The sequence below is a fragment of the Eptatretus burgeri genome, chromosome 9, assembly GCF_056783735.1.
Source record: "Eptatretus burgeri isolate ZD-2024b chromosome 9, Ebu_testis_v1, whole genome shotgun sequence".
In the NCBI taxonomy this organism is placed as follows: domain Eukaryota; kingdom Metazoa; phylum Chordata; class Myxini; order Myxiniformes; family Myxinidae; genus Eptatretus; species Eptatretus burgeri.
This window is the reverse complement of record NC_140969.1, coordinates 63,043,490-63,055,989: the sequence shown is the minus strand read 5'-3', so window position 1 is coordinate 63,055,989 and position 12,500 is coordinate 63,043,490. Positions and strand designations below refer to the sequence as shown.

The 12,500-nt window shown below is 46.0% G+C and overlaps 1 protein-coding gene across 10 annotated transcripts in view; it reads right to left on the bottom strand.

The window, feature by feature from the left end:
• The window catches only part of LTA4H (leukotriene A4 hydrolase), a 388,232-nt gene that overhangs the window by 107,083 nt on the left and 268,649 nt on the right, over window positions 1–12,500 (bottom strand). For all 10 annotated transcript variants that reach the window (XR_015061718.1, XM_085895360.1, XM_085895364.1 and 7 more), the window contains exon 14: window positions 8,424–8,527. Coding sequence is in view for 9 of the 10 variants with exons in the window: in XM_085895360.1 (XP_085751486.1) it covers window positions 8,424–8,527 (104 nt within the window). In the remaining variant the exon portion in view is untranslated. The remainder of the gene's footprint in view (window positions 1–8,423; window positions 8,528–12,500) is intronic.

The following is a 12,500-nucleotide window of genomic DNA, read 5'->3' as shown; positions in this document are numbered from 1 at the left end:
GGTGAGGACACGAAGGGCAAGGATACGGTCAATCGTTGACCTCTTTGGTGTAAAGCCTGACTGCTCTGGACGCTGGTGCTCAAGCAGATGGTGGCGAACCCTATCAAGAATTATCCGAGCAAAGACCTTGCCCGGCACTGAGAGCAGCGTCACCCCTCGGTAGTTGTTGCAGTCTTGGCGATCACCCTTCCCTTTCCAGAGAGGGACAACAAGGCCCCTCTTCCAGTCAGTTGGGATGATGCCTGTGTTCCAGGCAGAGCACAAAACTGCATGCAACGACACGAGTGCAGCATTTCCACCAGCCTTGAGAAGTTCGGCATGGATGCCACAAATCCCTGGAGCTTTTCCCCGTTTCAACTGGTTCACCGCAGCCCGTGTTTCCACAAGCGAAGGTGGACCACAGTTGATTCGTGGGTCAGCAACAGGGATTGTAACACCCTTGACGTCCAACTCGACAGCTGGGGGATCAGCCTGGTACAACCGCTCAAAGTAACTGGCCCAGCGGGCCTTCACTTCAGACTCCTCTGTCAAGAGCCTACCACTCTCTGCTCGAACTGCAGTGCTCCGAGGGATGGGCTTGGATGAACGTAATGCGCGAATTCCCCTGTAAGCGGGACGAGAATCACCTGTCCACAGGTGATGCTCTACCCCCTCACAGATTCCTCACACATAGGCCTCCTTGTCCACCCTCAGTGCACGTACAGTTTTACGCCTCAGCTCCCTGAACAGCTCAGCTCTGCCATTCAGCCTGGCCCTGCGACTCTGGTCAATGGTATCCAGTGTCCCTTGAGAGACAAAATTCTTCTTTGCCCTGAGGTGAGTTCCAAGACATCCACCGGCAACATCAAGGACGGTGGTCTTAAAGGCGCTCCACAACTCTTCAGGACCCCCCAAAGCACCCAGACCCCCCAAGTGTCCACTCAGCCTGTTCGCAAACTCCTCAGCTACTCTCTCATCCCTGAGCTTGGCAACATCCAGCCTAGGCTGGGATGGTACCATTCTCCAGGATTTAAGGTGCAGCTTTAGAGTTGCTACAACAAGCCTGTTGTCAGTATTGAGGAACTGAGCACTCCGGTAGACCCTGCAGTTCTGGATCATCCTCCAACGACCGTCAATGAGGACATGGTCAATCTCCTTTGCCACACCGCCAGCGTTGGAATACCAAGTCCAGCGATGAGCTTGTGGGCGCTGAAACCATGAACCAGCCACCCTAAGTCCATGACTTCTTGCAAAGTCAAGGAACTTAGTGCTATTCTGGTTCATAGTTCGTGACCCATGGGGACCAACACACACCTCATACCCATCCCTATCAGTTCCAGTCGATGCATTGAAATCCCCCAAGACTAGAAGTGTATCTCTTCTGGGGCACTGATTAACCACAGACTCGAGCGTGGCGTAGAATGCATCCTTCACGGTGAGATCACTCGCCTCAGTCGGAGCATAAACAGAGACCACGGAAATGACACCTAAGGAGTGACGAATCCTTAATCTCATAATACGCTCGTTGACCGGTGTTACCTCAATTATCATTGGGGTCAGCTTATTGGACACAGCTACAGCAACTCCTTGGGTATGGTAACCATCAAAGCGACCAGACCAATAGTAGGTGTAACCACCCACCATTATCTCGCCGCAATCCGGTCTCCGAACCTCAGAGAGAGCTGCAATCCCGATGTCCAAACGCTTGAGCTCAGATGATAACAGAGACAGGTGATCATCCTCTCTTAGGGATAGGATATTCCAGGCACCCACCCGAAGGGACCGCCTCAGGTTAACCCAAGGAGACCGCCGTCTGGTGGACGACACCTCAGTACCACTCCAACACACTCTCCCGCAATCTGACCCAGGGATGTGACCCCGTGGTTTCCCTCCTGTCAAAGATTTGGGGTCCCGAAGGCTTTGCCCCAATCCCGTCATCCGGTGAGCTGCCCTGCGAAGGTAAGCTGCTCAGAAGGTACTCCCACGGAGTGGGTTTTCAGATTTTTTTGCGTTTTGCGGAATGAAGGGTTTTACGGTGGCCGGAGTGCAAATCCTGCCACCAACCTCCTAATAAGAAGTAACCCAACTGCAGGAGGACGTCTGCAGACACAGTTGGGCATAGATATGGATGGCCGTTGGCTCACAAGGAGCTCCTCCGCCCTTTGATAGGTTTTGTTTTTAATCCTGCTGGGTGTCCATATCCAAACACCCCCCTCACCAGAAAACCTGGTGGGGGAGACGGTTTAGTCGCCGACAACCCGACCATGGAACAGGTTCGGACAGGTTTACATGGTACCTGTAGCAGGTCACAGATCGAACCTGACCTGACAAATGTGGGAGAGGGGGAAGGGTAGAAGTGTGGATGTGAGAGTTGTAACTCTGAATGTTGGGACTATGACTGGCAAAGGGCGAGAGTTGGCTGATATGATGGAGAGAAGGAAGGTGGATATACTGTGTGTAAAAGAGACCAAGTGGATGGGGAGTAAGGCGAGGAGCATTGGAGGTGGTTTCAAACTGTTCTACCATGGTGTGGATGGGAGGAGAAATGGTGTCGGGGTAATCCTGAAGGAGGATAATGTCAAGGGGGTATTGGAGGTGAGGAGAGTGTCTGACCGAGTGATGAGTGTGAAGTTGGAAATTGAAGGGGTGATGATGAATGTCATCAGTGCATATGCCCCGCATATGGGGTGTGAGATGAAGTATAACGAAGATTTCTGGAGTGAGTTAGATGAAGTGGTGGAGAATATACCCAAGGATGAAAGAGTAGTGATTGGAGCAGATTTCAATGGGCATGTTGGGGAAGGGAATAAAGAGGATGAGGAGGTGATGGGTAGGTACGATCTCAATGAGAGGAATGTGGAAGGGCAAATGGTGGTAGAGTTTGCAAAAAGAATGGAAATGACAGTGGTAAATATGTATTTCAAGAAGAAGGAGGAACACAGGGTGATGTACAAGAGTGGAGGAAAGTGCACACAGGTGGATTACATTTTAAGCTGGAGATGCAACCTGAAAGAGATTAGGGACTGTAAGGTGGTGGCAGGGGAGAGCGTAGCTCGACAGCATCGATTGCTGGTCTGCAGGATTATTTTGGAGGTGAGGTTGAGGAAGAGAGTGAGGGCTGAACCAAGGACCAGATGGTGGAAGCTGAAGGAGGAAGACTGTTGCGTGGAATTTAGGGAGGAGGTGAGACAGGTGTTATATGTTATATATATACATATACATATATACATATACATATATATATATATATATATATATATACATATACATATATATATATATATATATACATATACATATACTGTATATATATATATATATATATATATATATATATATATATATATATATATGTATACATACATACATACATACATACATATACATATACATACATATACATATACATATACATACACATACATACACATACATATACATACATATACATACATATACATACATATACATACATATACATACATATACATACATATACATACATATACACATACATATATATATATATATATATATATATATATATATATATATATATATATATAAATATATATATATATATATATATATATATATATATATATATATATATATACACTTTTTTTTTCCATGTATATATTGTTGCAAATCTGGAAGCCATGAGCACACAGACATTCAGGTTCCTATAGACTAGTTATCTCGGTAAGTACGTGTTTAATAGATTGCCCTTTCCCTCGTCTAACGGGTAATTAAATGTTCCTGTGCTGTGATTTATTATAATAGTCAGATTTTCTTTTCGTTCATTTTTACACCACTGCCAGTGCCACCGACATTACCGCCGACCACACCACATCGCCCTCACCTGCATTCGCTTCCTCCACCCGGCCAATCGCGGGGTTTGCCACCCGTTTTAGCGAATGAGAGGAATGCGAGGGCGCATGCGCAGGTCGTCCGGTGTGAAGAAGGCGGAGCTCGGGGAGTGGCCACGCGGCGGCCCTCGACCAATCGAGATGAAATAGTAGGCGGATCCACGAAACTCCCCCAATGGAGACTCTGCCCAGAGGGATGGGAGCGCCCCGCCCACCTGTCCAATGGCTAGTGGACAAGGAGTCGAACAATGGTTCCTGTCCAATGAGAGAGCGAGCGGGGAGGAAACAAGAATTCGACTGAGCAGGAGAGAGGCGGATATAAGGGTCCTGAGGAGATTATCGGGGTCGGCTCCCTTGAAGTTGTTCTGGTGCAGTTCTGTCCTCTCCTCCCGCTTCCTCGCTTCCCGGCTCATCACTTTGGCCTCTCCAGCAACCGGCCTTGTCCCAGCTCCAGAGCCTACGTCTCGCACCTTTGCGGCTGGCTAGTACGGCGACACCAGCCCCAAGAGAAGGGGACGTCCAGCCACGCTACGTGGCCAGGTAGCCTGCCACCCCCTGGCTCTCACAGCCAGACTGTCCTCCTCGGCTGGAGAGCCGCAATAAAGACCCAGGAGAGTCAATTTCTGTGTGTGTGTGTGTATGTGTGTGTGTGTGTGTGTGTGTGTGTGTGTGTGTGTGTGTGTGTGTGTGTGTGTGTGTGTGTGTGTGTGTGTGAGTGTGTGTCATGGGCCCATCTGTTAAGTGCTTTTCCCTGTATATTATTTGCCTTGCTTGATATTCGGTATAACTCTCCTCTTGCGTGCTCCCTTTTGTCCCCCATCATTGGTAAATAAATATACCCAATTGTTTAAATGTACTCAGCTCGTCGTGTCATTTCTCCATTGACTGGTGTGTCGTGCGTGTGGGAGAGTGAGCAGTCATTGCCGCTATAACGGAGTAACAGGATAATCGGGCCGGCGGAATTCGGCGATTATAAAACCGCTTGGCATCGCACACGGAACGGGCTCGCTTTAGCGGCTTGCTTCTGTATGAGTTCCGTCGAGGGTGAAATACCCCGGTTGCTGGATCACGTGGGTACTTAGGTAAACTGAAGTTGACAATTGACCCTACCCCACGTGGTCTACCCATTGGCATATTTAGGTCCAAAATAACTAGGACCCACCAACCTCGGAATTCTCCGGGCCAGAGATCTGTAATTCCCGGCGATCGAGCCGAGGCAGCCCCACTGCTCCATCGAGGGTTTGTGCTCGTGGCGACGCGCCGGTGAAACTACAACAATAAATATATATATATATATATATATATATATATATATATATATATATATATGTACATACATATATATGTTGAAGAGGGGGAGATAAAAATAGCATGGTCTGCGCGCGCTCGTGTTCGTTCTGTTCAGTAATCAGTGTGGTCTGCGCGCGCGCTGAGGTACATCACATCTCAGTACATGACATTTGCTGGTCGTCTGTCGTTTTCGTCGTCGTGGCATTGGTGGTCGTCTGGATGATCGTCGTTTTCGTCGTCGTTGGCTTGGTCGTCATCGGGGAGGTCTGGAGCCTTCTCGTCTTGGTGATTGCCATCGTGGTCGTCGTCGAGGACAGGTCCAAGATAGACCCTGGCTTTCAGCTCGCCTGTCCCTCTGAGCTGAAAGTCATATTAAAGGCAATAGCCACCATTTCTGTCTGGGTGTGCGTGTGTCTGTTTGTGGCGCCTGTCATTGAAAGCCTGCATCTTAGTTTTGACACAGGAAACCCGTAATCCCAACGGCTCTGACTCCTCATTCAGCACCTCAAGGGGCCCCCGAAAGGATATCTAAAGTCTCTGCAAAGATGACTGCAACATCTGCGAAATCAAGGTCAGATATCTTGACATTCCCAAACAATGCACCGCAGCTTGATCTCTCTGACATTCTCCCCAGAATCCTGACATTCTCCCCAGAATCCAGTCCATATGAATGCTGAAAAGCGTGGGGGCCAGGGCACACCCGAACTCCAGCAACAATAAGTCAGAGATGGTACCACCAAATCTCACAGCACTCTCAGTAATAGAGTATTGTTCAGATATCAGATCAATCAGATTTGTTGACACTTCACGAAGAGCAAGACTCCTCCAGAGGGCATCCCGATTCACTGAATCAAACACTTTACAGAGATTAACAGAGGTAGCAAGCAGCCCCTGCCGAAACTGTCATCTACATTCGGTGAGGACCCAAAGAGCATGGATACGGTCAATCATTGACCTCTTTGGTGTAAAGCGTGACTGCTCTGGAATCTGGTGAGCAAGCAGATGGTGACGAACCGTCAAGAATTATCTGAGCAAAGACCTTGCCCGGCACTGAGAGCAGCGTCATCCTTCGGTAGTTGTAGTCTTGGAGATCACCCTTCCCTTTCCAGCGAGGGACAACAAGACCCCTCTTCAAGTCAATTGGGATGATGCCTGTGTTCCAGGAAGAGCACAGAACTGCATGCAGGGACGTGAGTGCAGCATTTCCACCAGCTTTGAGAAGTTCAGTATGGATGCTACAGATCCCAGGAGCTTTACCCCATTTCAATAGGTTCACCGCAGCCTGTATTTCCACAAACGAAGGTGGAGCACAGTTGGTTGGAGGGTCAGCAATAGGGAATGCAACACGCTGAACATCCAACTCGACAGCTGGTGGATCAGCCTGGTACAGCCGCTGAAAGTAACCAGCCCAGCGGGCCTTCACTTCAGATTCCTCTGTCCAGAGCCCACCACCCTCTGCTCTAACTGCAGTAAACCAAGGGATGGGCTTCGACGAACGCAATGCACAAATTCACCGATAAGCAGGACGAGAATCACTTGACCACAGTTGATGCTCAACTCCCTCACAGATTCCTCGCACATAGGCCTCCTTGTCCACCCTTAGTGAATGTACAGTTCTATGCCTCAGCTCCCTGAACAGCTCAGCTCTGCCATTCAGCCTGGCCCTGAGACTTTGGGCAATGGTATCCAGTGTCCGTTGAGAGCCAAAATTCTTCTTCGCCCTCCGGTGAGTTCAAAAAAACATCTGCTGGCAACATCAAGGACAGTGATCTTGAAGGCACATCACAGCTCTTCAAGATCCCACAAAGCACCCAGACCCCGCAAATCTCCACTCAGCCTGTTCGCAAACTCCTCAGTTGCCCTCTCATCCTTGAGCTTGCCAACATCCTGCCTCGGCTGGGATGGTACCATTCTGGATTTAAGCTGCAACTTAAGAGTTGCTACAACAAGCCAGTGGTCAGTATTGAGGAACTGAGCACTCCGGTAGACCCTGCACTTCTGGATCATCCTCCAGCGACCATCAACAAGTAGGTGAAACCACCCGCCATGATCTTGCCGCAATCTGATCTCCGCACCTCCGAGTGCTGCAATACCGATGGTCCAAACGCTTGGAGCTCAGACGATAACAGAGACAGGTGATCATCCTCTCTTCGGGATAGGACATTCCAGGTCCACACCTAAAGGGACCGCCTCAGGTTAATCCAAAGAGACCGCAGTCTGGTGGACGACACCTCAGTACCACCCTGACACTCTCCCGCAATCTGGCCTGGGAATGTTACCCCATGGTTTCCCTCCTATCAAAGTTTGGGGGTCCCGAAGGCTTTGCCCCAAACCCGTCATCTGGTGAGCTGCCTTGCGAACGGAAGCTGCACATTAGGTACTCCCACGGAGTGGGTTTTCAGATTTTTTATGCTTTTGGAATGTTTTGCAGAATGAAGGGTTTTACGGTGGCCGGAGTGCAAATTCTGCCACCAACCTTCTAAGTGTGTGTACTGAAGCACATTGTGGCACGTGTGCGTACTGAAGCACATTTATGTGTTCTTGAAGCCACATTTATACACACATGAGCTCCTGCTCTTTGCGAACAAAAAGAGCATGTGCAAACACCGCATTTGTTCTGACCTGGATCCAATGAAAAATGGGAGGTCACAGGTTACCTTAGTGCCTCAAGGCCATGATGTGTATGTTCGTGTCAGTAACAGTCGAAAGAACCAATCCCCAACTGTCTGAACAAATAAATTGTTTCATTTTGTGTCTGCATATCTGGTATTTTGCATATGTTCAGACGAGGTGCAAGACGAAAAGTTTTGACAATGTCTGTTATATTTTCTGCTATTATCAAATTTTGGACTACCAAATGTTTATTCAAAATACAGTACATCAGATTTGGAGGCAAACATCAAATTGAGACATCCTATGTTGTCTTGAGGTCGGCAGTTTGAGGTGGGCAAGGGTGTGTGTTGGGGAGGGGTGGGGGGAGGTGAGATTGACAAAAGCCACATTTTCTTAATATCACCATAAATACTCTAAAAAGCAGTGTCAAGGAAGATTTGAGTCATTGAAATGTGCAGAGGGAAAAAGCAAAACAGTTGAACTATCCAAAGCTGAAAAACAAATTGGAAATGGCAAATTATAACCACAAGTCACATTTTTGCGTTTTTCATGGTAGGTGGTCACATTTTAGATTTACCTCAATCTCATCTCTAAATGTGAAGGTGATTTTGCCCGATGTTCACAGTTTTTGAAAGTCGTACAGATGTACACCTCTCCATATTAGCTACGAACCTTATCTTTGAAGTATTCGTAGAGATGGTTCTTCCAATCCTCACTGGTAACACTCTGGTAGGCAAACTTGTCTATGTATGATTTGACAAAACCAACAAAGACTTCTGTAGAAGCATACAGTGATAGCAACAGGATTACAAGTAAAAAAAACGGACATTTTCAAAATCATAAATAAATCTTGTGGTAAATCTCTCACGTGGTATAAATCTCGAGGGTAAAATGGAGATCTCGTGCAAAGTGTGTTCGATAAAAAGTGCCCCCCCTCCTTCCCCTCCTGCACCCCCCCAAACCCCCCCCCCCCAAATCTGCTGATCATTATTGTGGTGAACAAAAGCAAAGTTGTTCTTTTCAAAGCTGGGGTCCTTTATATTAACAAATGAAACATCCAGAGTGAATTACCTGAGGCATGTATGGGACATTGCCATGGTGGTCATTTGGCCAATCACATTTCATTAACTTATCTCTCAATAACCTGCATTTTCTTGAAACATTTACCCTCTACCAATTCTATTCAATTAACCTGGAAACTTGATTGTCTGATCCCATTTATTCGATAAAGAGGGTCGATAAATCCATCATAAAAAGCCAAACGCATATCCCTTCCAAAATATACCGTGTAATTATCATTCACTTTGCAACATGAGAGCTGGCTTTACATCCTCTCCAAACAGCATATTTCGAGATGCAGTACCCCCAAGTCAGAATTGCACCAAAACAACAGTATTAGTTTCAGAAGCTGTTTCTCCCTGGTGGGGATTTAAGTCTGATCACTTTATTAACTGAGCTCCCCTGTTGCTCTTTTGAGCTATCTTGGCCAGTGGCACATAATGTCTATTCTCAGCAACACCAATTAAGCTTTTATTTCATGAGAATAGTTGGGTTTCAAGATCAATTATGCAATCGTTAAAAAACAATCTGCAAATTAGACATCATAAATTATGTGATTGACAGTGTGTGTTGTTGGTTGTCATCTTCATAAGTGGGTTTCAAAAGATGGAACGGAGCCATCCGAGCTCTGGAAGTATCCACCTTCGTGTGTGAGTCTACATATATACAAGTAGTGGACAAAAAATGGAAACACCTGGGTAAATGATGGACACCAAGTATATTGAAAGCAGCAGCTTCCACACAATTATGGCCCATTTTTTAATTAAGCAAATAACATCCCAGCATGCTTACGGTCAAGTATAAAAATTCTGCATAGACCTGGTTGCCTATAATTATAGTGAGCACGAGACGACCCGTAAACCCGTTGGGTTCCCATAGTGACAGTGGTTGATGAAAAAAAATCATTTCAAGAAAAAATAAAAAGATAGCTCCAGTGAACTATACCACTGAGGTTGTTTGCATTGATCAAATTCTCCCAAAGAGTACTTGACTGAATTGGGAATTGATTTTTTTATATTTTTTTTTCGTTGCCCGATTTGAACGAAACTTGATACTGCACACAGCAGGCGAATGGTGAGTAAGATGGCCGTAAAAATTTTGCGCTATCGTGTACCGTTTTGGCTGCATTTCGGAAACATACATACAGACATACAAGATGAGAGTTTTAGTAATATATAGATAGATGGCTGCAAGAGGAGACCTCAGTGACTTTGGAAGAGGAGTGATTGTTGTGGCACATTTGGCAGGAGCTTCAGCAACAAAGACAGCTCAACTTGTTGATGCTTCACAAGCAATTGTATCTAAGGTGTTGTCGGCATGGAACTTCGAGGGAAAGACATTATCAGCAAAGGGCAACATTGGGATGAAGCATGTACTCCAAGATCGTGATAATTTGCATCAATTTGAAGTGCAAGGCAAAGCATATGAGCAACTTCAGTATCAATTGACTGAAAATTTCAACCTCGGGTGCGAGCAGTCAATTTCATAGAAACGGTCCGCTGGGAGCTCCACAGAGCAGGATACCATAGTTGGGTTGCAATGCACAAACCACTCATCACATCTGGCAATGCACATTTTCAGGTCCAGTGGTGCAAAGAGAACAGGCAATGGACTACCGAGCAGTGGAGAAATGTGATATGGTCAGATGAATCATCCTTCACCATGCTCTCGAGAAATGGACGAGTGCATGTGTGGCGCCAACTTAAACTCCACAACCCTAAATGCTTAGTTCCAACAGTGAAGGGTTTTGGTGGCTCTGTAATGTTGTAGGGCACATTTTCTGGCATTGTTTGGGTGCAGTAATTCCCTTAGAAGGCAAGGTCAATGCCAATGACTACTTAATGGTACAGAGTGATCATCTTCACTCCACGTTGAAGACTTTCTTTCCTGCCGGGAGGGGTGTCTTCCAGGATGACAATGCCCCCATCCACAGAGCACATTTGGTTGGTCAATGGTTTGGTGAGCATGACACTGATGTTATCCACACTAGCATAACCTGCGGTCTGCGCGACATGTTGGGGTGGGTGTGTTTGAAAAAGGAACTGATGCAGAGTATCAGTAGTAATTTTACTTTAATGCAGTAAGTGGAATACGATTTCACTGTTTCAGAACCATTTTTTTTTTTTTTTGTACAATGCACCTCAAATGGTCTTTTTGATAATGTAAGCCGAATATCACATTACTCGAGCGCAGAACAAAGTCGAAGATAGCGTGACACGAAATCACAAACTCGGAAATAATATATAAGATGTCCTGGCCTTCTCAATCACCAGATCTGAACCCAATCGAGAATATATGGGATATTCTGGAACGATGCCTGAGACAGTGTTTTCCACCCGCATCAAATAGGTGTGAGTTGATTGACTTTCTCGTGGAAGAATGGTGCCGCATCCATCCTGCACAATTCCAGACACAAGTGGACCCTTTGCCATGGTGCAGACAGGTTGTACTGGCCCAATGCCCAATTAAGTGACTTCACATTGGTGTTTCCATTTTCAGGTTCCTCACCCATATAAGATATATATATATATATATATATATATATATATATATATATATATATATATATATATATATATATATATATATATATATATATATATATATATTACACATACACTGCATGTGCACTGAACACACAGTGTGTATGTGGAAGTTGCTATTGTTGGCTGCTATATCCACATATATAGTGGGGAGAACAAGTATTTGATACACTGCCGATTTTGCAGGTTTTCCCACATACAAAGCACGTAGAGGTTTGTAATTTTTATCATCGGTACACTTCAACTGTGAAAGACGGAATCTAAAACAAAAATCCTGAAAATCACATTGTATGATTTTTAAATAATTAATTTGCATTTTATTGCATGAAATAAGTATTTGATCACCTACCAACCAGTTAGAATTCCAGCTCTCACAGACCTGTTAGTTTTGTCTTTAAGAAGCCCTCCCGTTCTCCACTCATTACCTGTATTAACTGCACCTGTTTGAACTCGTTATCTGCATAAAACACAGCTGTCCACACTCAAGCAATCAGACTCCACCACTCAGACCAGAGAGCTGTCTAAGGACATCAGGGACAAAATTGTAGACTTGCACAAGGCTGGGATGGGCTACAGGACAATAGGCAAGCAGCTTGGTGAGAAGGCGACAACTGTTGGCGCAATTATTAGAAAATGGAAGAAGTTCAAGATAACAGTCAATCTCCCTCGGTCTGGGGCTCCATGCAAGATCTCACCTCGTGGAGCCTCAATGATCATGAGAAAGGTGAGGGATCAGCCCAGAACGACACGGCAGGACCTGGTCAATGACCTGAAGAGAGCTGGGACCACAGTATCAAAGAAAACCATAAGTAACACACTACGTCATCATGGATTAAAATCCTGCAGCGCACGCAAGGTCCCTCTGCTCAAGCCAGCGCATGTCCAGGCCTGTCTGAAGTTTAGCAATGACCATCTGGATGATCCAGAGGAGGAATGGGAGAAGGTCATGTGGTCTGATGAGACCAAAATAGAGCTTTTTGGTTTAAACTCCACTCGCCGTGTTTGGAGGAAGAAGGATGAGTACAACCCCAAGAACACCATCCCAACCACGAAGCATGGAGGTGGAAACACCATTTTTTGAGGATGCTTTTCTGCAAAGGGGACAGGACGACTGCACAGTATAGAGGGGAGGATGGATGGGGCCATG